Genomic DNA, 25,287 nt, shown 5'->3' with positions numbered 1-25,287 from the left:
TTGGGGCCCCTACTTGACCAGGGCTAATTCCTTGTCAGGGGGCCTGGAGGAAGGATTTGAAGGAAAGTAGAGTGGCTTTATGGATGAGTTCAGGGAGGACACTCTATGCATAAGGACAGCATAAATCAATTGGAGTATAACTATTGTACTTACATTTCAGTGTACAGTCTATAGAGCAGTATAAACACGTCATTGCCTGTATGAAATTTTAGTTTGTACTAACTTTGCTAGTGCTTTTTATGTAGCCTGTTGTAAAACTGGGCAAATCTCTAGATGAGTTGATGTACTCCCTGGAAGACTTCTGTGTACCCCTAGGGGTTCGCATCTCCCTGGTTGAGAACCACTGGCCTAGCGCAATGGGCTCCTGGCTGAGAGGAAGTGGTCACCGTTGAAGGGAAGGTTAAAAGGTGACTTGAACTCAAGTACCTACACAGGGAGGAGATTTCCAATTGCAGAATGCTCTTCAATGGAGCTGACAAAGGCAGAATGAGAGCCAATTGTTGGAAGCTGAAATTAGAGAGATTCAGACTAGAAATAAGGTGCAATTTTTTAACAGTGAGAGTAATTAACTACTGGAACAACTCAACTAGGGTCATGGTGGATTCTTCATTCCCTGAAGCCTTTAAATCAAGACTAAGAAAGGATCTTTCTAAAAGATCTAAAAGTGATGGGTGTGATGCAGGAATCACTGGGTGAGGTTCTCTCTGGCCTGTGCTAGGAGGTCAGACCAAATGGTCACAGTGGTCCCTTGGACCTTAAAATCTATGACTGGGACTCCTCCTTGCTACCACAGTACAAATAATAAGCCTTCCTGCTACTTGTATTTGCTTATACTAGACAGCTACCAGGTGAACCCTATCCATAAGGTGCCTCATATACACAGGGGCCAGGTGAATTAGTCCACATCGTGGCCATTAACACCTGCCAAAACGCTTAGGACCTAGAACTGCCAACTTCCCAGACTGGAAGCTCTATGGGGCAGGGGCCATCTTTTTGTTCTGTGTTTGTACAGCACCTAGCACTATGGGGTCCTGGTCCAAGACTAGAGCTCCTAGGCACTACAGCGATACAATCAATCATATTAGTATTTAGGTGTATTGCAGTAGTGCCCAGGAGTGTTAGGCATGAAGCAGGACCCCACTGTGCTAGCCCCTGTAAAAAGCTTCCAATCGAAGGACAAGACAACAGATGGATGCTGACAGTGGAGGACAAGGAAACAATGAATCAAATCTTGGTAGAGCTTTAAAAAAAATTGCCAGTTTAAACCAGCTAATCCTGCATTTGTTTTGCAATTGCCAGCCTAACACAAGTGAAATTGGTTATCCTGGTTGGTTTCTGACCTTGATTTGACCTTCCAAAGGCATCACACCTCAAGAGCTAGACAAATGCTATGAACAAAGAACTGGCCTTGACATAAAGAGATTTGCTCTCTGCTGTTCTGCATTTAGACTCTGATACACATTGCAATTCGATAAAACCTAAAGCTGGAGAAAAGAAACCTGACAGTTTTGGGTCAAAATAAAATTACAGGGGCCTGTTGCTCTACGCATGGTAATCTTCCTCTTTTTGCATCACTGGGTTTCAAAATATTCAATCTCACTCCATGACACCTGCTGCTCCAGCCTGTTTCTAGTGGAGGAAAGTCCTCTAGGACACCATGCTTTCAGGAAGTGACACTAGTTCAGTAACATTCACTTTGGGCAGGGAGCAGCTTTGTTGGAGTCCACCCTCATTTGGGATCTTAGTTCGACTGCTCCCTCATTCCATGGGATTGTTCTGCTCATGAAAGCATTGTGCCTTGAGCAAGTACCTTAGTAACTAGTCCCTTCAGAGACCGGACAGCAAATGTCCTAGAGTACAAGACATGCCCAAGATATGAGGACAGTAAGACTCGGGGCTGACCCAGTACAGCAGGGACATACAGGCTCTTGTGATAAACTGGATGTTATGTCATGACCCTTCCCCACCTCCCAGACAGTTATAACAGTTTAGTCCCACTCCCATGGTGTCCTGGCCTCATACCATTTCTCCAGGAGTGACCCTTTGGAGTCCATGCTGCTGCTGAGGTGCTCACGGCCTGCATTTGCTGGTTTCCATCCCGGCCTCTCTCACCAAGACTGGACAATGAGACGGAAATGGAGAGGAGTTAGTACACATACACCAGGATGAGGAGTTAGCATGGCCCATGTCAGGCTGCCAGATAGTCCCTGCAGACAGCTCCCACATGCTTTCTGCATAGGACATGCCTGCATCACGGGACCCTGCCTCCATAAGCCCCATCCCCACTGCCACATGCACCGTAGTCCAGGTTATCCAGCTCTGAAAGGCCAGTTCTAAATAGGACCCCATGGCATTCCCTTGGATCTGCCACCTATGTGTGCTTGAGGGTTCCCCCTTCTGCCAGCTGGACTTTCCCTTAGGGAGTCCTGGCAGGGTCTCTCTATCCTATTCCATGTCAGCGTGCGCTGGATTGTTGCCCCACAATACCCCTGGTAACAAGTAAGTCTCGTCCCAGGAGCAGGGGCAATGCCTTGGTTGTAAGCTGCCATGTACCTTCCCAATGCAGCCCACATGTGAGCTTGGGACCTTCAGCCCAGGTGAACGATGGCCCCCTCCCACCTTGGCAAACAGCAGCTGTTCAGACACCTGCATGGATTTTACTCCTGGCCAGGAGGGTTTGTGTAGAATGTGCCCACAGCGTCTGGATCATGAGCTCTCTGGGTCATGAGCAGTCTTGGCTTGTTTGCCCAGCCCCTAGCACAGCGGGGTCCTGCTCCCCATCTGAGGTCCCCAGGTGCTACCACCACTTGAACCCTGCTTAGAAAGCACATTTACATTAACTGGCATACGTCAGCATTTCCTGCTGCCATGTGTTTAAACGGGGGAAGGAGCTGGACATGTTCCACTCACAAAGCAAGGATTTCAGGGTGAAGCAGGCAACAGCTGACTGCTCCTGCATATCCAGTCTTGCTTTGGAACTCAGCCTGCGTTCCCTTAGAGGGACATTTCACTTCCAGTAAGAGCCCCCCACATCTCTGGTGTTCAGCTGTTTGACCCCCAAAGCTACAGTGTGGCTTCCATTCCATTGAACTCCGGATCCCCTGCCCCTAGTGCCCCTGTGCTGCCAGGGTTCAAGAGCTTGCTAACTTGCCACGCTGCATTGTCCGAGGCCAGGTGTACACCCCTCCCCCGCCCCCCGAGCCATGTAGCTATACCGCCCTAGCCCCCCAGGTAGACAATGCTGTGTCGACAAGAGGGCTTCTGCCATCGACATAGCTACCGCCTCTCGGGGAGGTGGATTAGCTACACCCTCCCATCTTCACTAAAGCACTACAGCTGTAGCACTCTAAGTGAAGACAAGCCCTAAGCCATGAGAAGGGTTAAGGACCAAGGAGCCCCAATGCTCTCGGTTACATGGGTATAAGCTAGGAGAAGCTCCATGGATGTCTGTGAAATTGCTAATGGAATTTAATAGACTCTGGCCCTGACAGATGTTTTGGATCCTGATGGAGCCAAAGGAGCAGAAATTGGGTTGGGCTTCCTCCCTCACGCACGAGGGGGTGTGTGGACAGGAACAGAGCAATGTATTTCAGACATGATTGCTGCCTCCTTCCCACTCATCACACCACTCACAGGCCTTTCTGCCTGGAGCCTTACTTGCCTTGGCAGGCTGCTCCCAGTCCTTCCCAGCTGGAGCCGCCTTCTTCTCTGCAGCTGCCCCAAGACTTTTCCTTACCTATCACAGAGACCTGATTGGTGGGTCACATGACCCAGTCACATGACTTTCATTTTCCCCACTTGGGGAAAAACATGTCACAGATGGGGCCAAGACCTATGGGGCCAGCTGCCCTGTGACAGTGTTCACATTATCTGTGAGACCTGGGCACATCAGTTCTTTCCCACCCCTGCAAACTCAGGCAGGAGTCTCCAAGCAGTTCTCTTGGTGGCTCCATTTATGCCCAGCAGAACCATGTACTGGCCCAGTTCTGACCTCAGTTACACCTGCACAGCCTGACTAAGGGCTGCAGATTGCATGGGTGTAACATGAGCAGAAGCAGGCCCATTACAGCCTTGGGTATTGCAGGGATGTTTCTAGGGAAGTTCCGTTAGATTTCTGGTCACCCACCTAGAACGGCAGTATCCACGAGTGACTATTGCAGGAGTGCACGGAGCTGTTAGAGGGGCAAGAGCCCAGCTGGCCAGACAGTGTGGCCAGCCCCAAGTGGTAAACACAAACCAGCCTAAAAGTCAGGCCTCAAAACCCCATGAAATCCTAGGAGTTGGTTTCTTTTTGCCTGCTGGTTACTGAGCATTTAGGCTTACACACAGTCCATGTTCTCAACCTTTCCTCTCAACCAGCAGGGCTAGACACTTGTTGTAAATCACTCAGCTTCCCAGCCGCTGGGGCTTTACAAAAAAAAAAAAAAAAGCCACCAAGGATCATGAGACTTGCAATAAAGTTATCCCAGTTAGCAGCACTGCCAGTGCCATAGCTCTTGTCACTAGTAGAGCTGAGACATTCACGCCAGTGAGGGACCCAGCCTGATCTGAGAAGACGTGAGAGGAGAGTTAGCTCTTACCTTTGACTTGTGCTTAAGGTGTGATTTGTCTTGGAGCCAAGAACAAAAGGAGAAGTAGCACCAGACTCATCTGCGTCTGAGGAGGAAAAGCTTAGTGTGAATGCACAATGAAAGGCTTCTGGACAGGTTTAACACACCATGACTTTACACCCATAGATAACACGAACTAGAGGCCATTGGCCCTGCTCTCTCCCCAGCCCACTTACTTGGAACAGATCCTGTTCCACAGTTCTCCAGAGCTGTGTTTCAGAAGGAAGATGCAACTCCATGCTCTGGGCATCCTAAGCCTCTAACTGCTAGAAGCTGGGAGTGGACCACTTGAAAGTTGCCCTGTTCTGTTCATTCCCTCTGAAGCAGCTGGCGCTGACCACAGTCAGAAGACCAGATACTGGACTAGATGGCCATTGGTCTGACCCAGTATGGCCATTCTTATGAATGCCCACTGTGCTAGCCCTGCTCCTGCTGCCCTCCCGAGTTATAAGGGGCATGGGCATGTAGAGGAACCACAATGCCAGGGGTGCTAACTGGTCTGTTGGAAGGGGTTCTCTTGGGATTTGGGAGCACTGCCAACACCCTAAATGGCTACATGCTCAGGCCCTCAGTAACAGGCTAGAGAAGTTTTATACCTGCACAACAGTTCAGCTTGCAATTGACAGGGCTGGGGCCTGGCACAGAGGGTTGGAGCAGGATATAGACTTGTTTGCAAGAGACTGACAAGGCTGACAACTCATGAGATGTTTGCAGTGTTGGTGTAGCAGTGTCCGTCCCAGGATGTGAGAGAAACAGGGGAGGGGAGGCGAGATCTTTTAGTGGATCAATGTCAGTTGGTGAGAGAGGCAAGCTTTGGAACCACAAAGAGCTCTTCTTCAGGGCTGGGCAAGGTATTCAGAGCATCACAGCTAAACACAAGGTGGAACAGATTGTTTAGAATATGTTCTAACTACTTATACTAAAGGACCATTCAAGGTGAAGTGACTTGTTAAAACCTCTCGGAAGGCAGCTGGGAGCGGGGGGAAATGTTAGTGGGTTACAGATTGTTGTAATAAGCCATAAATCCAGTGAGGAGTCCGGTGGCACCTTAAAGACCAGTGTTGAGAAGGCTAAGTCAATCAGGGTGGATGTGATCCACTCCCAATAACTGATGCTGATCAGGTGGTTCCTCAGTTTCTTTGAGAGTGTGTGGCACAATCTCTCACCATAGTCTGTATTTGTGTGAGTTTTTTCATGAAGTTTGTGGATTTCCACTTCATACGGCTAAATTCAGTGCCTTGCATGGTGCCAAGTATCAGAGGAGTAGCCGTGTTAGTCTGTATCCACAAAAACAATGAGGAGTCCAGTGGCACCTTAAAGACTAACAGATTTATTTGGGCATAAGCTTTTGCACAGATAGACAGACAGACAGACATCATCTTCCTCTCCAAGTGCAAACAGATGGACAACATACCAAATGGACTGAAGGTAAAAAATTCATCGCCATACTGCACTGACTATGGTGAGAGATTGTGCCACACACTTTCAAAGAAACTGAGGAACCACCTGATCAGCATCAATTATTGGGAGTGGACCACATCCACCTTGATTGAATTGGCCTTGTCAACACTGGTTCTCCACTTGTGAGGTAACTCCCTTCTCTTATGTCAATATATTTATACCTGCATCTGTAATTTTCACTCTATGCATCTGAGGAAGTGGTGGGGGGGTTTATCCACAAAAGCTTATGCCCAAATAAATCATAGAATATCAGGGTTGGAAGGGACCTCAGGAGGTCATCTAGCCCAATCCCCTGTTCAAAGCAGGACCAATTCCCAACTAAATCATCCCAGCCCGGGCTTTGTCAAGCCTGACCTTAAAAACCTCTAAGGAAGGAGATTCCACCACCTCCCTAGGTAACCCATTCCAGTGCTTCGCCACCCTCCTAGTGAAAAAGTTTTTCCTAATATCCAACCTAAACCTCCCCCACTGCAACTTGAGACCATTACTCCTTCTTCTGTCATCTGCTACCACTGAGAACAGTTTAGATCCATCCTCTTTGGAACCCCCTTTCAGGTAGTTGAAAGCAGCTATCAAATCCCCCCTCATTCTTCTCTTCTGCAGACTAAACAATCCCAGTTCCCTCAGCCTCTCCTCATAAGTCCTGTGCTCCAGCCTCCTAATCTTTTTTGTCGCCCTCCGCTGGACTCTTTCCAATTTTTCCACTTGTAGTGTGGGGCCCAAAACTGGACACAATACTCTAGATGAGGCCTCATCAATGTTGAATAGAGGGGAATGATCACGTCCCTCAGTCTGCTGGCAATGCCCCTACTTATACAGCCCAAAATGCTGTTAGCCTTCTTGGCAACAAGGGCACACTGTTGACTCATATCCAGCTTCTCGTCCACTGTAGCCCCTAGGTCCTTTTCTGCAGAACTGCTTCCTAGCCATTCAGTCCCTAGTCTGTAACAGTGAATGGGATTCTTCCGTCCTAAGTGCAGGACTCTGCACTTGTCCTTGTTGAACCTCAGATTTCTTTTGGCCCAATCCTCTAATTTGTCTAGGTCCCTCTGTATCCTATCCCTACCCTCCAGCGTATCTACCACTCCTCCCAGTTTAGTGTCATCTGCAAACTTGCTGAGAGTGCAGTCCATGCCATCCTCCAGATCATTAATGAAGATCTGGAACAAAACCAGCCCCAGGACCGACCCTTGGGGCACTCCACTTGAAACCAGCTGCCAACTAGACATGGAGCCATTGATCACTACCTGTTGAGCCCGACAATCTAGCCAGCTTTCTCCGATACTACAGAATATGCTTGAAGAAGCAAGTCCAGGATATACACCTTAACATACTCCAAACTGCCTTCACCAAAGGACACTCCAGAGAAGTAACTCCAATCATGGAAGGGGACACCCAAATACCCCAAGAGAACCTGCTTCAATAGAGAAATAACCACCCCTTCCCCCAACTGCACACCCCTGCCACCTCACACTGGAATCCATATTTGGTTTCAAACAACTGGCATACAGAGCACATGTATAAAGTTTGCTGACGATACCAAGCTGGGAGGGGTTGCAAGTGCTTTGGAGGATAGAATTAAAATTTAAAATGTGGACAAACTGGAGAAATGGTTTGAAGTAAATGGTAGTTTGAGTAGTGAGTTCTAAAATGCCTAACCTGTCCTTGCTGGAGTAATTATCACTATGGTAAATTTATCTAGATATCTATATCTATAGAGAGATTTTGTTTCTACTGGTGGTGCACATCCACACATACCTTGGTGCATATAACAAATTTATTCTGCACATGGATGGAAAATAATTAAGAGGTAACATTGCCTATGAGTAAAGCTGTGAGTTTGTCACAGAGGTCATGGATTCCGTGACTTTCCATGACCTCCATGACTTCTGCAGCAGCCAGTGCAGCTGGCTCCAGGGCTGCCCGAGCAGCTCAGGCAACACCTGAGCCAGTCGCACCAGCCACTGCTGGGTCAGTCTTGGGCACCCCTACCCAACAGCAAGAGCAGCAGTTTGGGTGTGGGAGGGGGCTCAGGGCTGGGGCATGGGAGGGGATGAGGGCTCTGGGTGATGTTGCTGCTTCCAGGGAGCTCCCCCAAGGTAAACATGTCCCTCAGCTCCTAGCAGCTCTCATTGGCCACCGTTCTCCACCCGCCAGCGCTCCCAAGATTTAGTCAGGGCAGTCACAGGCTGGGAATTTTCTCTCTCTTTTTTTTTTTTTTTTTTTTTTAAAAACAGCCCATGACTTTTAGTAAAATACCTGTGACTAAACCATAGCCTTACTTATAAGGGAAGATTTGAAAAAAAAAAAATTGGGTTTGTTTAGTCCAAAGAAAAGACGAGGAGAGAGATAGATAACAATTTTCACAAGGGGGCAGGGGGGGAGAAGAGGGAGGAGAAAATTGTCCTCTTTAACCTCTGAAGATAGGACAAGAAGCAATGGGCTTAAATAGCAGTAAGGGAGATTTAGGTTAGCCATGGGGCGGGGGGAAGCTTCCTGTCAGTGCAGTTAAGCACTGGAATAAAGTTGTCTAGTGAGGTTGTGGAATCCCCGTCATTGGACATTCTTAAGAGCAGGTTAGACAAACACCTGTCAGGGATGGTCTAGATCAGGGGTGGCCAACCTTGGCTCTGGAGCCACATGCGGCTCTTCAGAAGTTAATATGCAGCTCCTTGTATAGGCGCTGACTTCTAACTTTGCTAGACACTAAAAATAAAAAATCATGGACTGAAGAGACACACTGGATTTATGGTTTATTACAGTAATCGATAATCCACTAACAACTCCCCCCAGCTGCAATCCCCCCCTATGACTGGAGGGGTGTTAACAGGCCACTTCACCATGAATGGTCCCTTGAAATGTGTTAACTACTTGTGCAAGAGCCAGCAGGAGGGCTCAGTCCTGCCCTGGAGGAGCCAATGGTTGCTCTCACTGATTTTAGCAGCAGGGAGCTGGCCTTGTCCATGCTATGGGGCTTCAGGGAAGAGATGCCCACTGCTTTGGATAAGCCAGCAGGACCCCGGCACAGGAGAAACCTCAGCAGCTGGAGACAAAGTGCCACCATATTCATTAAACCTGCAGCCCCAGAGCCTTGATGTCAAATTCCAACACTATTGAAGCTGTGGCAGCTCAGCAGGAGCAAAGGGGGGGGTAAGCCTGTCAGTGCCCCCAAAATTCCCCAAGTGGAGACAGACACAGCCTTGTCAGCTACAGCTTGCTTTGGCCACAGTAGGATTTTGGCATGTTAACCACACACCCACCTTGGTTAGAATTTAAATGTGGTAAGTATTGCATTATACAGCTTAGTTTAATAAACTAGTCAAGACAAAGCAGTTGTACTTTAGCACATGCTAAACTGGTCAAGTGAAACCCTAGCCACCACAATCTAACACCAAACCTTTAATCCTATTTAAAAGCAAAAGCCCACAGCTGTCTAAACTGGGTTATCTACAGGCGGAGTTGACCAGAGTAGCTATTCTGGGATAGTGCCCAAATGAGGTGGGGGCTGTTTCAGAACAAAGCATGATTTTATTCCAGGATTACTTCACTTATGAAGCAAAGGAATTACTCTGGAATTGAAGTCACCGATTCTGACATACTCAGGGAATTGTCACTGAACATCAGTCAGCTTCCATGTGTAGACAAGGTATAGCAGTGACTGGTAAAGCTAAAGGAGCATGGTGTGTGGTTTCATGCTCTAAGGCCTGGTCTACACCTAGGTCGCTTCGGAGTGTGAAACCCCCCCCCTCCGCCCCCCCCGAGAGAGATGTAGCTAAGCCAACCTAAGCCCTGGTATAGACACCAGTGGGTCAATGGAAGAATTCTTCCACTGATCTAGCTGCCTCCTTGAGGGGGTGGATTAAACTTCAGTGACTGAAAAACTCCTTCCACTATTGCAGTAAGTACCTACACTATAGCATAGTGTAGTGTAACCATAGCCTCAGCCAAGTCCTGTGAGGCATAGGTACCACATGCCAATGACATCAGAGACAACAGCTTCTTCACCAACACTCACCTGCCTCCCAGTCCTCTTGGCAGGGGGGACACTGCCAGGATCTTGGGGTCTCTTTCAGTTCCTTCTTGGGACTGAAAGTCATTGATGTCCCTGCAAGCAGAGGAGACACGTTACAGGACTTGGAAGGAAGAGGAGAAGCAGGGTAGCTAGTCTAGGAGTGAAACATGGTTGTCTAAGTATCAGAGGGGTAGCCGTCTTGCATCTGAAGAAGTGAGGTTCTTACCCACGAAAGCTTATGCTCCCAATACTTCTGTTAGTCTTAAAGGTGCCACAGGACCCTCTGTTGCTTTTTATGGTTGTCTAAGTGGATCATGGCTCAGTTCTGTTAGCCAGAGGCCCAGCATTACAGAGGGTCAAAGGCCACATTTAACTGGAGATGCTCCTTAGTTGGGGAAGATTCTCTGAACTCTCCTCAGAGCCAGGCTCAGGTCAGACTGAAGTGTGTCCAGGGTCTCTGCTCTCCTGTGCTGGCCCCAGCTCACTCCAGCCAGCTGGACAGCCTTTGTTCCCCAGAGCACAAGCTCATCCACCCTCAAGTTCCTGCCATGCACAAAATGGAGAAGCCTTTAAAAGCCAAACACCTTGACAAGCTGAGAAGTGTTGGCTCCTACAACCCTAGTTGGGATGACCAGAGAACTCTCCACAATCACCCTGACATTACACAATGGGGCCAATATGGTTCCACTGCTATAAACAGGGCTCACGCAGAGCTGATGCCATCAGCCCTACAGGGCTCAGTACACACACTGATCTCCAGAGTTCTCATTACAGCTGTGGGGCCAGGTTCTCATCACAGCTGAGACAGGAAAACCAAGGAAATGCGAGTTTCCTGTCCGAAAGCAGGACAAAAAGTAAAAGCCACCACACAAAAACAAAAAACCCACCAAGTTTATCAGCTAGCCCCCCCTCCCCCAATTTGGTTCAAGTGAAAGTGTTTTGTTTTTGACTATTTTGATTAACATAAGAACATAAGAGCTCCCATATTAGGTCAGATCACGTTCCATCTTGCCCAGTATCCTGTCTCCAATGGTGGCCCTGACCAGAGCTTCAAGGGGAGTAAACAGAACAGAGCAATTATGGAGTGATCCACCCCTCTCTTCCACTCCCAGCTTCTGGCAGTCACAGGTTTAGAGTCACCTAAAGCATGGGGGTAACATCCCTGATCATCTTGGCTAATAGCTGTTGATGGATCTATCCTCCAGGAACTTATCTAATTCTTGCTTAAACCCAGTTACACTTTTGGTCACCACAACATCCCATGTCAATGAGTTCCACAGGTTAGTTGTGCACTGTGTGAAAAAGTACTTCCTTTTGTTTGTATTAAACCTGCTGCCTATTAGTTTTATCAGGTCACCCCCTGGTTTTTGTATTGTGTGAAGCAGTAAATAATGCTTCTCTATTCACTTTTTCTACAACAGTCATGATTTTATAGGCCTCTATCGTATCCCCCTTAGTCATCTTTTTAGTCTCTCCTTGTATGGAAGCCATTCCAGACCCTTGATCATTTTTGCTTCTCTTTTCTGAGCCTTTTCCAGTCCCCACAGCCTAACATCGGTTTCAGAGACCCCCATCCAATCCACTGGCACGACATGTAGCTGACAGGAAAGCAGGACAGCCATGCAGCAAAGGGCTGAGATAGGGCATTCAGAGTAAGGCATGGAGCTGAAGCCCAGGATCAGACTCTGGGAGGGATAACAGCCATTTCAGCACATCAGGGATGGACTCAGATGACTGAGAAGAATGCCAAGTCTTGAGCCCACACTCCCGAACAATGACAATAGACTCATCCATAGACACGGTTGTGCACAGACCCAGGCGTTTATACAGGGGAAATTTTCCAACATTTACTTCAGGGGGAATTTTGTGCCACAACACAACGCAGAATTTGCGCAGAATTTCATTTCCTCCCTCTCACAGCAGAATTGGTGCTGCAGAGCTGCTGGCTGTCAGTACCAGAGCCTGACTCTCCAGCTTGCAAATACATGACACTGCCAGGGGGAGGGGGAGAGGGAGGGGGAGGGGGAGGGGGAGGGAGAACTGGACTGCTCCGCACAGGTGCAGTTCCCAGCATGTCCTGAAGGAAGGAAATGGCGTGCAGGAAACTCTGTACAAGCCTGGGACCCAGCATCAGGCTGTTTCTCCCTCTGGATCCTTGGGCTCTTGGTGGTAGGGGGTGCAGGTGTCTGGGCTAGGGGGGTGCCCCACAGCTGGACTCTGGGGGTGTGGGTGTCTAAGACTGGAGGGGCAGAGATCTCTCCCACGATGTGCCCAGCTGACATGTGTGACACAGTCAGACAGGTGCCCAACAAAAGCATAACAAAGAAACAGGAACTGGGCTGTCATAGGAGTTTCTTTGACTCTCTACTCCTGGGGGAATTTTTTTTGCTGGCTGACAGGTATTTTCCAATAAATTACCAAAATAATTCAAACTGTCAAAATAACAATATAATCACACCAAATAAAATATGCAGAATTTTAAAATATTGTATGCAGAATGTTAAATTTTTTAGCACAGAATTCCCTCAGGAGTACACATTACTACACCACTATGCGGGTGGCTTCCTACATTCCAAATAACAATGGCCTTTTCAGTTTAGGTTACATCCCCTTGGAAGTAATACTGTTAGGTTTCCGTGGATAGACACACCCTAGCTATGAGATTTCAATCAGGTTTTGCAAAACCAAACTGAATGCTACAGCTGCTACACATGTGTACAGCTTCCACTGACTCCAGTAGCAGCTATACCTGAAGAGCTACAACTGTGTTGAGCTCCACTGTGCCAAACTCAGACCTGTTTGTAAGCCTCGACTTTTGTTCAACCAATAGCGGTGAATAATAATCTGACATTTAGATGTCAGATGCTACAGTAATGGGGGCAATACATGGAGCCAGACCACCTTTGCCACAATGCCACCTACAGCGAAATAAAACCTGGACACAGAAGACACTCCATCCACCACAGAAATGCAGCTGCTTCTAGGGGGGACTGGGTTACAGAGCTCTCCATCTCCACTTGCTGATGGTGGGAATAAAAGCATTTCAGTTTATGTAGGAGAATGCTGACACGTGGAATAAAAATACAGAGGAAAGTTGTCCCGTTCCACTTGCAGCTAACATGTAGGTCCCAGCTTACAGCATGGGGAGACCACCTGCCTTTGCACTTACTGCTTTTCCAGGATAGGCTATATGGCAAGGACTTGGGTGCTCTCATGCCTGGCATTAGGTTATTCTTTGGTTCCATCACTACGCTGGACCCAGGGCTGAAAGAGATCAAATAAGAATTATCCTACACATGTGTACTTCTTTAGCCAAGTATCTTTTACTATAAATATTTGAGTATTTTCCTAACATTGAAGAAGACAGAGTATGTTAATTTAAACATACAATCAGAACAGTTACTTCTCCTCGCAAAGGCTAGAGAAAAAGTGTAGAACATGTTGATGCCATCTACTTTTTGACTAAAATCCCCAGTTAATCAGTCATCCAAACAAGAAAGAAATAACACAAAGACAGCAAGAAAAATCAGAGTTAAAGCTTGATTATAAATATTGCCCTCAACTGTAAATGGCATCTCAGCACACATGCCCTAGTCGTCTCTATACATGCAGACGTCTAACAGTGAATGCCAGTGAAAATGAGGTAGGATCAGAGACTAGAATAGGGAAAGAAAATTTTAAAAATTACTTAGACAAGTTAGAGGTCTTCAAGTGGGCAGGGCCTGATGAAATACATCCTAAAATACTCAAGGTGCTGACTGAGGAGATATCTGAGCCATAAGCGATTATCTTTGAAAAGTCATGGAAGACAGGAAAGATTCCAGAGGACTGGAAAAGGGGCAAATATAGTGCCAATCTATAAAAAAAAGGGAATAAGGACAACCTGGGGAATTACAGACCAGTCAGCTTAACATCAGTTCCCGGGAAGATAGAGAAAATAATTAAGCACTCAAATTGCAGAATCCTAGAGAAGAATAAGGCGATAAGTAACAGTCAGCATGGATTTGCCAAGAACAAAATTGTGTCAAACCAACCTAATAGCTTTCTTTGACAGGGTAACAAGCCTTGTGGATGGGGGAGGGGGAGTGGTAGATGTGGTGTATCTTAAGTTTAATAAGGCTTTTGATACTGACTCGCATGACCTCCTCGTAAACAAACTAGGGAAATACAACCTAGATGGAGCTCCTATAAGGTGGGTGGATAACTGGTTGGAAAATCGTTTACAGAGAGTAGGTGGTTCACAGTCAAGCTGGAAGGGCATATTGAGTGGGGTCCCACAGGGATCAGTTTTGGGTCCGGTCCTGTTCAATATCTTCATCAGTGATTTAGATAATGGCATAGAGAGCACATTTATAAAGTTTGCAGAGGATACCAAGCTGCGAGGAGTTGCAAGTGCTTTGGAGGATAGGATTAAAATTCAAAACTATCTGGACAAACTGGAGAAATGGTCTGAAGTAAATAGGACGTGCGACACTACACTCCATATTCCTCATAGTATATGATGCCATTTCTGGGCACCGCATTTCAAGAAAGATGTGGAGAAATTGAAGAGGGTCCAGAGTAGAGCAACCAGAATGATTAAAAGTCTTGAGAACATGACCTATGAAGGAAGGCTGAAAGAATTGGGTTTGTTTAGTTTGGAAAAGAGAAGACTGAGAGGGGACATGATAGCAGTTTTCAGGTATCTAAAAGGGTGTCATAAGGAGGAGGGAGAAAACTTGTTCACCTTAGCCTCTAAGGATAGAACAAGAAGCAATGGGCTTAAACTGCAGCAAGGGAGGTTTAGGTTGGACATTAGGAAAAAGTTCCTAACTGTCAGGGTGGTTAAACACTGGAATAAATTGCCTAGGGAGGTTGTGGAATCTCCATCTCTGGAGAGATTTAAGAGTAGGTTAGATAAATGTCTATCAGGGATGGTCTAGACAGTATTTGGTCCTGCCATGAGGGCAGGGGACTGGACTCAATGACCTCTCGAGGTCCCTTCCAGTCCCAGAATCTATGAATAGTAATATTATTAGGATATGATCATGGCATAATTATGAAGCATTTTGTACAAGATGGGTCATGTAAGGTGTCATTGGAAAAATTATGATTTGCATGCATGTATCATATTTGGATCTGAAGTTATATTTCAAATGGGCTTACTCTGGAAGACACCCACAGCCAGCCTTTCAGATACAACAATGAAGAAGCCAAAGAGTGCTAATGGCTCATCAACAGAGACAATGGGCTGTGGAATAGGTTAGCCTTCCTGTGGAAGGCCAGCCTGTAAGTTATGGCTGCTAGGACTCTGCAAGGGCATGTGACCAGATCACATGTCTCTGGACTCCATTCTGGGTACCTGAATTTTTCCACAAACTGGTTTGGAAACCAAGTTTGAAACAGAGTTCCCACCATATTAAAAAGCTATATAAGGCAGGGAGTGACATCGGTTGTTCTTCACTCCCCCACAACTCAACAACAGACAGAAGCTCTGAAAGAAAAAGTCTTGGAACGGGGTACGAGATCCCAAGCAAAACAAATGCAGCTTGTCCCTTAAGAATCTGCAAGCCTGCTTATATCGCCAGCCAGAGTGAGAAGCTGCTAATTCATATCCAATCTTTCTAGAATTTTAGGCTTAGTTTGCGGTTCTGTTTATTTACTAGGTAATCCACTTTGGTCTGTTTTTTATCACTTATAATCAAATCTATCTTTTGTAGTTAGGAAAAATCTCAGCCTGGTTAACACAAGTATGCATTGTCCTCTCCACATTGAGGGAGTGGCGAACTGGGTAATAAATTCATACTGGTTGGTGTTTTGATCAGGGCAGGACGGTACAGCTCTGGGATCCCAGGCTGGGGGTTATTTTGGCTGTAGCCTCTCTATTGTTGGTTCATGCAGTGGCTGTCCAAAGCCTGCATGCAACTGCAGCTGGGTGTGTCCCTGCCTGTGTGAATGCTGGTGGGAGTGTAGGACCAGGAGTGGTCTATAGCCGGTCACAGCAGCACAGTGCTAAGAGGGAGCCCAGGCTGGTGAGTCAGAGGGCTCAGTGGAACCCCAGTTCCAGGTGGCACCCCCGGGGGAACCCGTCACAGGATGAAATTCAATAAGGACAAATTCAGAGTACTCCACTATCAGTTGCACACATACAAAATGGGAAATGACTGCCCAGGATGATGAAGTACTGAAGAAAGGGATCTGGGGGTCATAGTGGATCGCAAGCTAAATATGAGTCAACATCATTTTGAGATGCATTAGCAGGAGTGTTGTAAGCAAGATGCGAGAAGTAATTCTTCTGCTCCACTCCATGCTGATTAAATGTCCAATTCTGGGTGCCACATTTCAGGTAAGATGTGGACAAATTGAAGAAAGTCCAGAGAAGAGCAACAAAAATGATTAAGTATCAGAGGGGTAGCCGTGTTAGTCTGAATCTGTAAAAAGCAACAGAGGGTCCTGTGGCACCTTTAAGACTAACAGAAGTATTGGGAGCATAAGCTTTCGTGGGTAAGAACCTCACTTCTTACATCTGAAGAAGTGAGGTTCTTACCCATGAAAGCTTATGCTCCCAATACTTCTGTTAGTCTTAGTCTTAAAGGTGTCACAGGACCCTCTGTTGCTTTTTAAAAATGATTAAAGGTCTAGAAAACATGACCTATGAGGGAAGGCTTGACAAAGCCCTGGCTGGGATGATTTAGTTGGGGATTGGTCCTGCTTTGAGCAGGGGGTTGGACTAGATGCTCTCCTGAGGTCTCTTCCAACCCTGATATTCTATGATTAAGATTGAAAAAATTGGGCTTGTTTAGTTTGGAGAAGAGAAGACTGAGTCCTGGTCTACACTACGAGTTTAGGTCAAATTTAGCAGCGTTAGATCGATTTAACCCTGCGCCCGTCCACACGACGAAGCCATTTTTGTCAACTTAAAGGGCTCTTAAAATAGATTTCTGTACTCCTCCCCGACGAGGGGATTAGCACTGAAATCGACCTTGCTGGGTTGAATTTGGGGTAGTGTGGATGCAAATCGACTTTATTGGCCTCCGGGAGCTATCCCAGAGTGCGCCAATGTGACTGCTCTGGACAACGCTTTCCACTCAGATGCACTAGCCAGGTACACAGGAAAAGCCCCGGGAACTTTTGAATTTCATTTCCTGTTTGGCCAGCATGACGAGCTCATCAGCAGAGGTGACCATGCAGTCCCAGAATCGCAGAAGAGCTCCAGCATGGACCGAACGGGAGGTACTGGATCTGATTGCTGTATGGGGACATGAATCCATGCTATCAGAACTCCGTTCCAAAAGACTAAATGCCAAAATATTTGAAAAAAATCTCTAAGGCCATGATGGACAGAGGCTATAACAGGGACCAGCAGCAGTGCCACGTGAAAATTAAAAAAATAAAATTAATGGAGATATCCTATCTCCTAGAACTGGAAGGGACCTTGAAAGGTCATTGAGTCCAGCCCCCCGCTTTCACTAGCAGGACCAAGTACTGATTTTGCCCCAGAGACTTAAGTGGCTCCCTCAAGGATTGAACTCACAACCCTGGGTTTAGCAGGACAATGCTCAAACCACTGAGCTATCCCTCCCCCCTACCAAAAAACCAAAGAGGCAAATGGCAGCTCCGGGTCTGACCCCCAGACATGCCGCTTCTATGATGAGCTGCATGCATGGGGGTGTTAGTTGGGTTTGTGCTGCACATTAACCCGAAAACCACAGCCCCTCCTTTTAAATGGCCAACCCATTTTAAATGGCCAACTCAACAGGTGCTTGGTATGGGAAATGAGGGTGCTGCTGTTTGAAACCATTCCCACACGTTATGAAGGTTGAAGAAGCCAAAAGCCTGTGGCTTACCATGGCTGCCTGCAAGCCGAATTCCGTTGCCCGGCCCTGCGTGTGTGATCTCTCACACCAAACCGGCAGGCCCTCAATAGAAGAGGCAAAATGCGACCTTGTACCGAAAGCACATGTGCTATATAATGTTAACAGCTTGGTTCACCGTGAAAGAGTCTACCCATTGTTCTCTAAAATGTGTCTTTTCAAATACCTACTACTCTCCCTTTTTTTCCTCCCGCAGCTGCAAATGTTTCAACGCTCCCCCTATCATCTCCGTCCCAGAGGCTGGCGCAGATAAGAAGGCGAAAAAAACGCACTCACGATGAAAATGTTCTCTGAGCTCATGCAGTCCTCCCACACTGAAAGAGCTCAGCAGAATGCGTGGAGGCAAACAATGGCAGAGCAAGAAGAAAGGTGGCGGGAGCAAGAGGAGAGGTGGTGGCAGCGTGATGAGAGGAGGCAGAACGCAATGCTGAGGCTACTGGAGGATCGAACTGATATGCTCCGGCGTACGGTTGAGCTGCAGGAAAGGCAGCAGGAGCGCAGACTGCCACTGCAGCCCTTATGTAACCAACTGCCCTCCTCCCCAAGTTCCATGGCCTCCTCACCCACACGCCTAAGAACGGGGGGGGGGGGGGGGGGGCGCCCCTCCGGCCATCCAACCACTCCACCCCAGAGGACTGCCCAAGCAACAGAAAGCTGGCATTCAATAAGTTTTGAAATACAGTGTGGCTTGTCCTTCCCTCCTCCCCTACCCCTCCCGGGCTACTTTGGCAGTTATCCCCCTATTTGTGTGACAAATTAATAAAGAATGCATGGTTTTGAAACAACAATGACTTTATTGCCTCTGCAAGCAGTGATCGAAGGGGGGACGTCGGCTGGCTTACAGGGAAGTAGAGTGAACCAAGGGGGCGGGTTTTATCAAAGAGAAACAATCAGAACTCTCACACCCTACTCTGGTCAGTCACGAAGCTGGTTTTCAAAGCTTCTGTGATGCGCAGCGCACCCTGCTATGCTCTTCTAACCGCCCTGGTGTCTGGCTGCGTGTAATCAGCGGCCAGGCGATTTGCCTCAACCTCCCACTCCGGCATAAATGTCTCCCCCTTACTTTCACAGATACTGTGGAGCACACAGCAAGCAGCAGCAACAATGGGAATACTGGTTTCGCTGAGGTCTAACTGAGCTTTTAAACATCCAAATGCACATTCTACCACCATTCTGCACTTGCTCACCCTATAGTTGAACTGCTCCTTACTACTGTCCAGGGTGCCGGTGTATGGCTTCATAAGCCATGGCATTAAGAGGTAGCCTGGGTTCCCAAGGATAACTATAGGCATTTCAACATCCCCAATGGTTATTTTCTGGTCTGGGAAGTAAGTCCCTTCCTGCAGCTGTTCAAATAGACCAGAGTTCCTGAAGATGTGAGCGTCATGTACCTTTCCCGGCCATCCCACGTTGATGTTGGTGAAACGTCCCTTGTGATCCATCAGTGCTTGCAGCACCATTGAAAAGTACCCCTTGCGGTTTAGGTACTGGCTGCCAAAGTGGTCCGGTCCCAAGATAGGGATATGCGTTCCTTCCATCGCCCCACCACAGTTAGGTAATCCCATTGCAGCAAAGCCATCCACTATGACCTGCACATTTCCCAGAGTCACTACCCTTGATAGCAGCAGCTCAGTGAGTGCGTTGGCTACTTGGATCACAACAGCCCCCACAGTAGATTTGCCCACTCCAAATTGATTCCCGACTGACCGGTAGCTGTCTGGCGTTGCAAGCTTCCACAGGGCTATCGCCACTTGCTTCTGAACTGTGAGGGCTGCTCTCATCTTGGTATTCTTGCGCTTGAGGGCAGGGGAAAGCAAATCACAAAGTTCCATGAAAATGCCCTTACGCATGCAAAAGTTTCACAGCCACTGGGAATCATCCCAGACCTGCAACACTATGCGGTCCCACCAGTCTGTGCTTGTTTGCCGGGCCCAGAATTGGTATTCCATGGCATGAGCCTGCCCCATTGCCACCAGGATGTCCAAATTGCCGGGATCCGTACTTGGAGAGAAGTCTGTGTCCATGTCCTCATCACTCTCGTCACCGCCTCCTCGCCTGCTTTTGCAGGTTCTGGTTCTGCACGTACTGCAGGATAATGCGTGAGGTGTTTACAATGCTCATAACTGCCGCGGTGATCTGAGCGGGCTCCGGGCTTGCCGTGGTATGGCGTCTGCAGGAGAGCAGAGTTGCAACGGAAGCGGTGGCTGACGATGGATGCCACGAGAATAGATATTTATAGAGAACAACGAGAGGACCTGTGAGGTGGATTCATGAGAGCAGGAGAGCAGAGTTGCAGCGGAAGCGTACACGGAGCCCATGACAGACAACATGGAGAAATTCGCTATTGACACAATAGCAGCAGAGCAGAGATGCAGCGGAAGCGGTGGATGACGACGGTTAGCAGTCCTACTGCACCGTCTGCTGCCAGCAGCACCCAGTACACAACAGCGGTGGTGTCGGTGAGCTGAGCTGAGCAGGCTGCACGCTTGCCGTGGTATGGCGGCTGCGCAGAAAAAAGGCGCGAAACGATTGTCTGCCATTGCTTTCACGGAGGGAGGGGCAGCTGACGACATGTACCCAAAACCACCCGCGACAATGTTTTTGCCCCAGAATTCCAATGGGCGGCAGAGACTGCAGGAACTGTGGGATAGCTACCCACAGTGCAACACTCCGAAAGTCCACGCTAGCCATACTCCGCCGACTTAATGCGCTTAGTGGGGACACACACAATTGAGTGTATAAAATCGCTTCCTAAAAAAACCAATTTCTATAAATTTGACCTAATTTCGTAGTGTAGACATACCCTGAGAAGGGACATGATAACAGTTTTCAAGTAGATAAAAAGGTTGTTACAAGAAAAAGGGAAGCGGCCAGCAGCAGGTCCGGCTCCTAGGCAGAGGCGTGCAAGCAGCTCCGCGCGGCTCTCGCCCACAGGCACTGCCCCCCCCCCGCCCACCAGCTCCCATTGGACAATGGGAATGCAGAGCCGGTGCTCAGGGCAGGGGCAGCGCATGGAGCCCCATGGCTCTCCCCCACCCCCAACCTAGGAGCCGGACCTGCTGCTGGCCGCTTCAAGGGCACAGCGCAGTGTCGGAACAGGTAGGGACTAGCCTGCTTTAGCTGCTCAGCACCCCCGACGGGACTTTTAACGGCCCGGTCAGTAGAGCTGACCAAAGCCGCTGCAACCCAGTGCCTTCCATTCCGTGACCCAGTTCTGGGTCATGACCCACAGTTTGAAAAGCACTTGTCTAGATAATACTTAGTCCTACCGTGGGTGCAGGGGACTGGACTAGATGACCTCTCGAGGTCCCTTTCAGTCCTATGATTCTATGTCACTGTTACGGGCTGTCGAAGGCCATACCGTGATGACCTCTGATTAGACAGGTAAGGCATAGTACAATGATTTGGTTGTTCAGGGGTGAGACAGAGATAATGACCAGACACAGTATGCTTCATTTTCCAACCTTGCATTGTGATTACACTTCACAAATAAAATAATTATTTCTGACTCAGGGCTCTAACTGCCTGCAAAATCTCCTGGCTGTTAAAAGTTACTTGCAGCAGCTCATGAGAAATTAGATTAGCGGTCAGAAGTTTAAGCCTAAATTGCCTAAGGGCTGACATCAGTCCGCATTTCTATCAAGCCCAGCATAACAGTTTAGTGTTTAACCCCCCAACAGATATATAACCAGTGGGGATTGAATCCAGGACCATCAGCACTAATAGTACTACAGTAGAACTAGAGGAGTAACCATTATCTGGTAGCAATAGTATGTTCTTGTACTCTCATATGGATCTGCAACTAAAAGGAGACAGGAAACACTGACCCAGAGGCATAGGAATGTTGATTCATGCCAGTGGGAACTCCCCCACCATCACCCCAAAAATAGGATTCATAAAGTAAATTGCATCTGCCCATCAACACAGCAGCATGAATTAAAAGTAGTTTGAAAGCACATCTTCTATGGAAAGCACGGTCACAAGAAATACACCTTTGGTTACCTGTTGTTTATGCCACTATTGAACGTGCCCCAAACGAACGTAGAATTTGATTGCTCCTGGATCTCTGCCAAAGGAAACAGACATCACTGTGGCTCAGTACTGAGTAACTTCTGCAAGCGTCATAGCAACATAAAATGAGAAATATGGCAGAGACGCTGCTAGGTTTACAAAACGGAATGAGAATTGAGCCAAGGCTTGGCGTAAGTGACAGCAAAGCAAACATTTCATTGAGAAATATAAAGTGTAAAGGTTATAATTAATTTCCACTTTCATCAAAGCACAGATGGGGCAACAGACTACATGGAAAACAACAGATGTTTTGTAGAGAATAGCAGGCATGTGGTAGAGCCTGTGAAGCAGGAGAACTTAATTTGTTCAGGGACAGTATAATTGGGTGTCCCAACACATGATCTGTGCAGAAGGATCTATGGGACCTCTCTCTTAGTCCATGTCACTTCTTTGGGGGCAAGAAGAAGGGAATAGCAGGGGCTGACAGCCACCCTATGTCAACCTGCTTCCTCACCTTTATCCCAGTCTTCGTCACATGGGGGCGGCTGCCACATGCTGACAGTGTTCATTTTCTCTCTGTAGCAGTTATTCGACTGACTCACTTAAAGCAAAGAAGATTCTTAGTGAGAAAATCTTTTTGGATAAAATACAATCCTATTTTAGGGACATTAATCATGTTTTGACCTAGCTGCAGAATAGCTCTAGGCTTTGGAGAGGAGCAGCACACACTGGAAGCTGATCAGTACTCCCCTAGTCTTAGGAGCAAAACTCTTTAGGCCAGGGATGGGCACCTTGAAGGTAGCAAAGGGACAGAAAATCCACGAGAACCCTTTGGTGGCCCATACCTTAAGAGGCTATATATTGCCTAACTCTGAAAGGTTTGCTACAACACAGAATGGTTGGCAGGCCAAATCAAATGATCTGGCAGGGTGGCTGCAGTCCCCCATTTGCCAATCCCTGTTTTAAGCCTTTTCTAAAGCTAAACAATTCTGCACACATTTTTCAGCAATGGTGCAGCTGCTTCAACATACGCATTGGGAGAGGGTTCAGGTGTGTTTCTATTGTCATGTCACAAAAATCTGCTCAGGGTTTTTTCACTACTATCATGCTCTAAGCCCCATCTACATTAACATGCACATCATTGCTAGCTTCAGTACAACTCTACTTTTGCCAGAGAACAGGTACGTTTTCCAGTGTAGTGATAGCCACATAGACATCAGTGGGGAGAGAAATTGGAACACAACCCCCATAACCAAGTGATTTAGGTGCTGGGGTGACAGACCTGGACAATGAACTCCTTGTCAGAGCCGACAGCATGGGCAGTGGTAGGAAAGCTTCCCCATAATCCCCTCCCCAACTTGCCCCACTCTGAACTGGAGGAACCCACCTTCAATTGGGAAAGTTATTCAGCCTCCCTGGCCCAGTCATGGCTTTTCTGCTAAGATAGTCAAGTAGGATGTAACAGAAGTGAGGATTGTTATGATCTAGACACTTGTCCATTAAGAACTGGACTGAGACCAATTTATTTCACACATGCCACTAGACAGACTATACAGATTTTTGGTCACTACCAGGTCAGATCTGCATTGGAGACTCACCTCTCTCATGGCCACTATCTTTCCGCTCTAAGCGGTCCAGATTACCAACTAGATCTCATTTCAACACACACAGTTTATGGCACAATGTACAGTTCCCATTTTAATGCTAAAATCTCTGGCAGATAACACAGGTAATGCAAGCCAGTTGCCTCTCAGATGCTTAGGAGAATTTGCATGGACACAGAATGAATGAAACTCAAGTCTCCAAGGGCTCCTGCTGTTTCTGTATCACATAGCACTACAAGTAAAAGGTTGCTTATGGAATAATAGAGTATTAAAACAATCTTTAACAGCAAAAATTAAGTTAGAACGCTGTTAGCCCAAGAGTTCCAGAAGTGACTTTACAGAGCCAAAGGAATCTAATATTTTCTCACCAATGTCTTGCTCAATGCAGCTTTTGTCATCACAGCTTGATATATGATGGCTGATCTCATCTCTGGGAACCAGATGGCGGGCATTAAAGGGGCATGTGGCTAGCTCCTTTGCAATATCAGGGTGGTTCTAGAGAAACAGAAAAAGTACGTGTTATCTCACTGAATTCATCCTAACCCTTGTGTTTTCTAGTCACTAGTGAAGGGTTTGTGCAATCTGCATCCTGAAATAGGTTGAAAAAATGTAAACAAGGAAAGCCAAAACTCAGCTCAGGTCCTGAGCACAAATGCAGTGTAGAAACAGCAAAGCATATGCATCCTTTATGATACAGGCTATGTTTGTTCATTTTTACATTTAAACAACACCCTGAATTTATCTGATTGAAGATCAGCCCCAGAACAAACACAGTGAAACTGTTGCAGTGTCATCACTGGCATGGTTCGATGCACAGATGAAATTGCCCTAAAAAGCCTATACGGGGAGTAAGTGCCTTGAAACCCTAAATAATTCAGCCACTTTATGTTTAAATTAAGTGAGCGACAGACTAGAGAACAAGTTCCTGCCTGCGCTAGAGCTTAAGTCTTTGCCGTTAATTTAACCCTCCTGAAACAGGAGGGAAGTTACTCCATGTTCCAGCTGAGGCCACATCTATATTGGGAGCACTTTGCCAGTAGAGGTAAAGAAGAGCACTACTATCCCCCACTGAAAGAAGAAACTTTACCCTTAGAAAAGAGCAAGACGACAGAGAAGAACACCACACACTGCTCAGGCCTGCTCTGCATGGCTTTTATATTACTATAGCTATGTTGGCTAGGGGTGTGATTCCTAACCAATACAGTTATACCGGTACATCATCTTAACAGGTGGATGCAGTTATACCAGTACAACTAATATACACTAGCACTGGAGAAGTTAAAACATGATACTGCCTGAGAGGACAAAAGAAAGGAGCAGCTTCTCCTAGTAAATATATAGCATTCTAGCCCAGAATAGAAGCCTGAGAAGAGAGAAAGTTTCAGACAGACGTACACTGAATAGAGTTATTAGCAATATAAAAATAGATGTCTTAGCAGCTGCACTGCTCTTGATTGCAAAGTCAAGAATTAGCTGCAACATCAGATCATTTCGGCTTTGGCCAGCCAGAAGGCATCCATACAACGCTGGCTGCATTTGCTCCATGGCCTGAAGTGGGAAGTAAATACCCTGTCCCATGAGTGAACAGCTGGAAGAGAATAGGATCCCGTCACTGACCTAGGTATTCTGAAGAACCTGTATCACCTTTCTTCGGGGTAAATGCACTGATCTGAAGTGCATTACTAAATAAAAGCATCCAGTTCATATTAAGTGGTAAATGGATGACAGAGATATAA

The 25,287-nt window shown here is 47.2% G+C and overlaps 1 protein-coding gene across 8 annotated transcripts in view; it reads right to left on the bottom strand.

The window, feature by feature from the left end:
• LOC135891695 (gametocyte-specific factor 1-like) overlaps positions 1-25,287 on the bottom strand; it is a 43,397-nt gene that overhangs the window by 16,477 nt on the left and 1,633 nt on the right. For 5 of the 8 annotated variants that reach the window (XM_065419319.1, XM_065419320.1, XM_065419323.1 and 2 more), the window contains 7 exons: positions 23,920-24,046; positions 22,462-22,548; positions 21,939-22,002; positions 13,253-13,347; positions 10,087-10,176; positions 4,581-4,656; positions 2,023-2,117 (listed from right to left, as the gene is read on the bottom strand). In XM_065419319.1, coding sequence (XP_065275391.1) covers positions 2,023-2,117; positions 4,581-4,656; positions 10,087-10,176; positions 13,253-13,347; positions 21,939-22,002; positions 22,462-22,548; positions 23,920-24,046 — 634 coding nt within the window. Of the gene's footprint in view, positions 1-2,022; positions 2,118-4,580; positions 4,657-5,206; positions 5,447-10,086; positions 10,177-13,252; positions 13,348-21,938; positions 22,003-22,461; positions 22,549-23,919; positions 24,047-25,287 lie in introns of those variants that run through there. The other 3 variants (XM_065419321.1, XM_065419325.1, XM_065419326.1) reach the window with 3 other exon arrangements.

The sequence above is a fragment of the Emys orbicularis genome, chromosome 19, assembly GCF_028017835.1.
Source record: "Emys orbicularis isolate rEmyOrb1 chromosome 19, rEmyOrb1.hap1, whole genome shotgun sequence".
In the NCBI taxonomy this organism is placed as follows: domain Eukaryota; kingdom Metazoa; phylum Chordata; order Testudines; family Emydidae; genus Emys; species Emys orbicularis.
The sequence above is the reverse complement of the archived record's forward strand: the minus strand, read 5'-3'. Positions and strand labels throughout refer to the sequence as shown.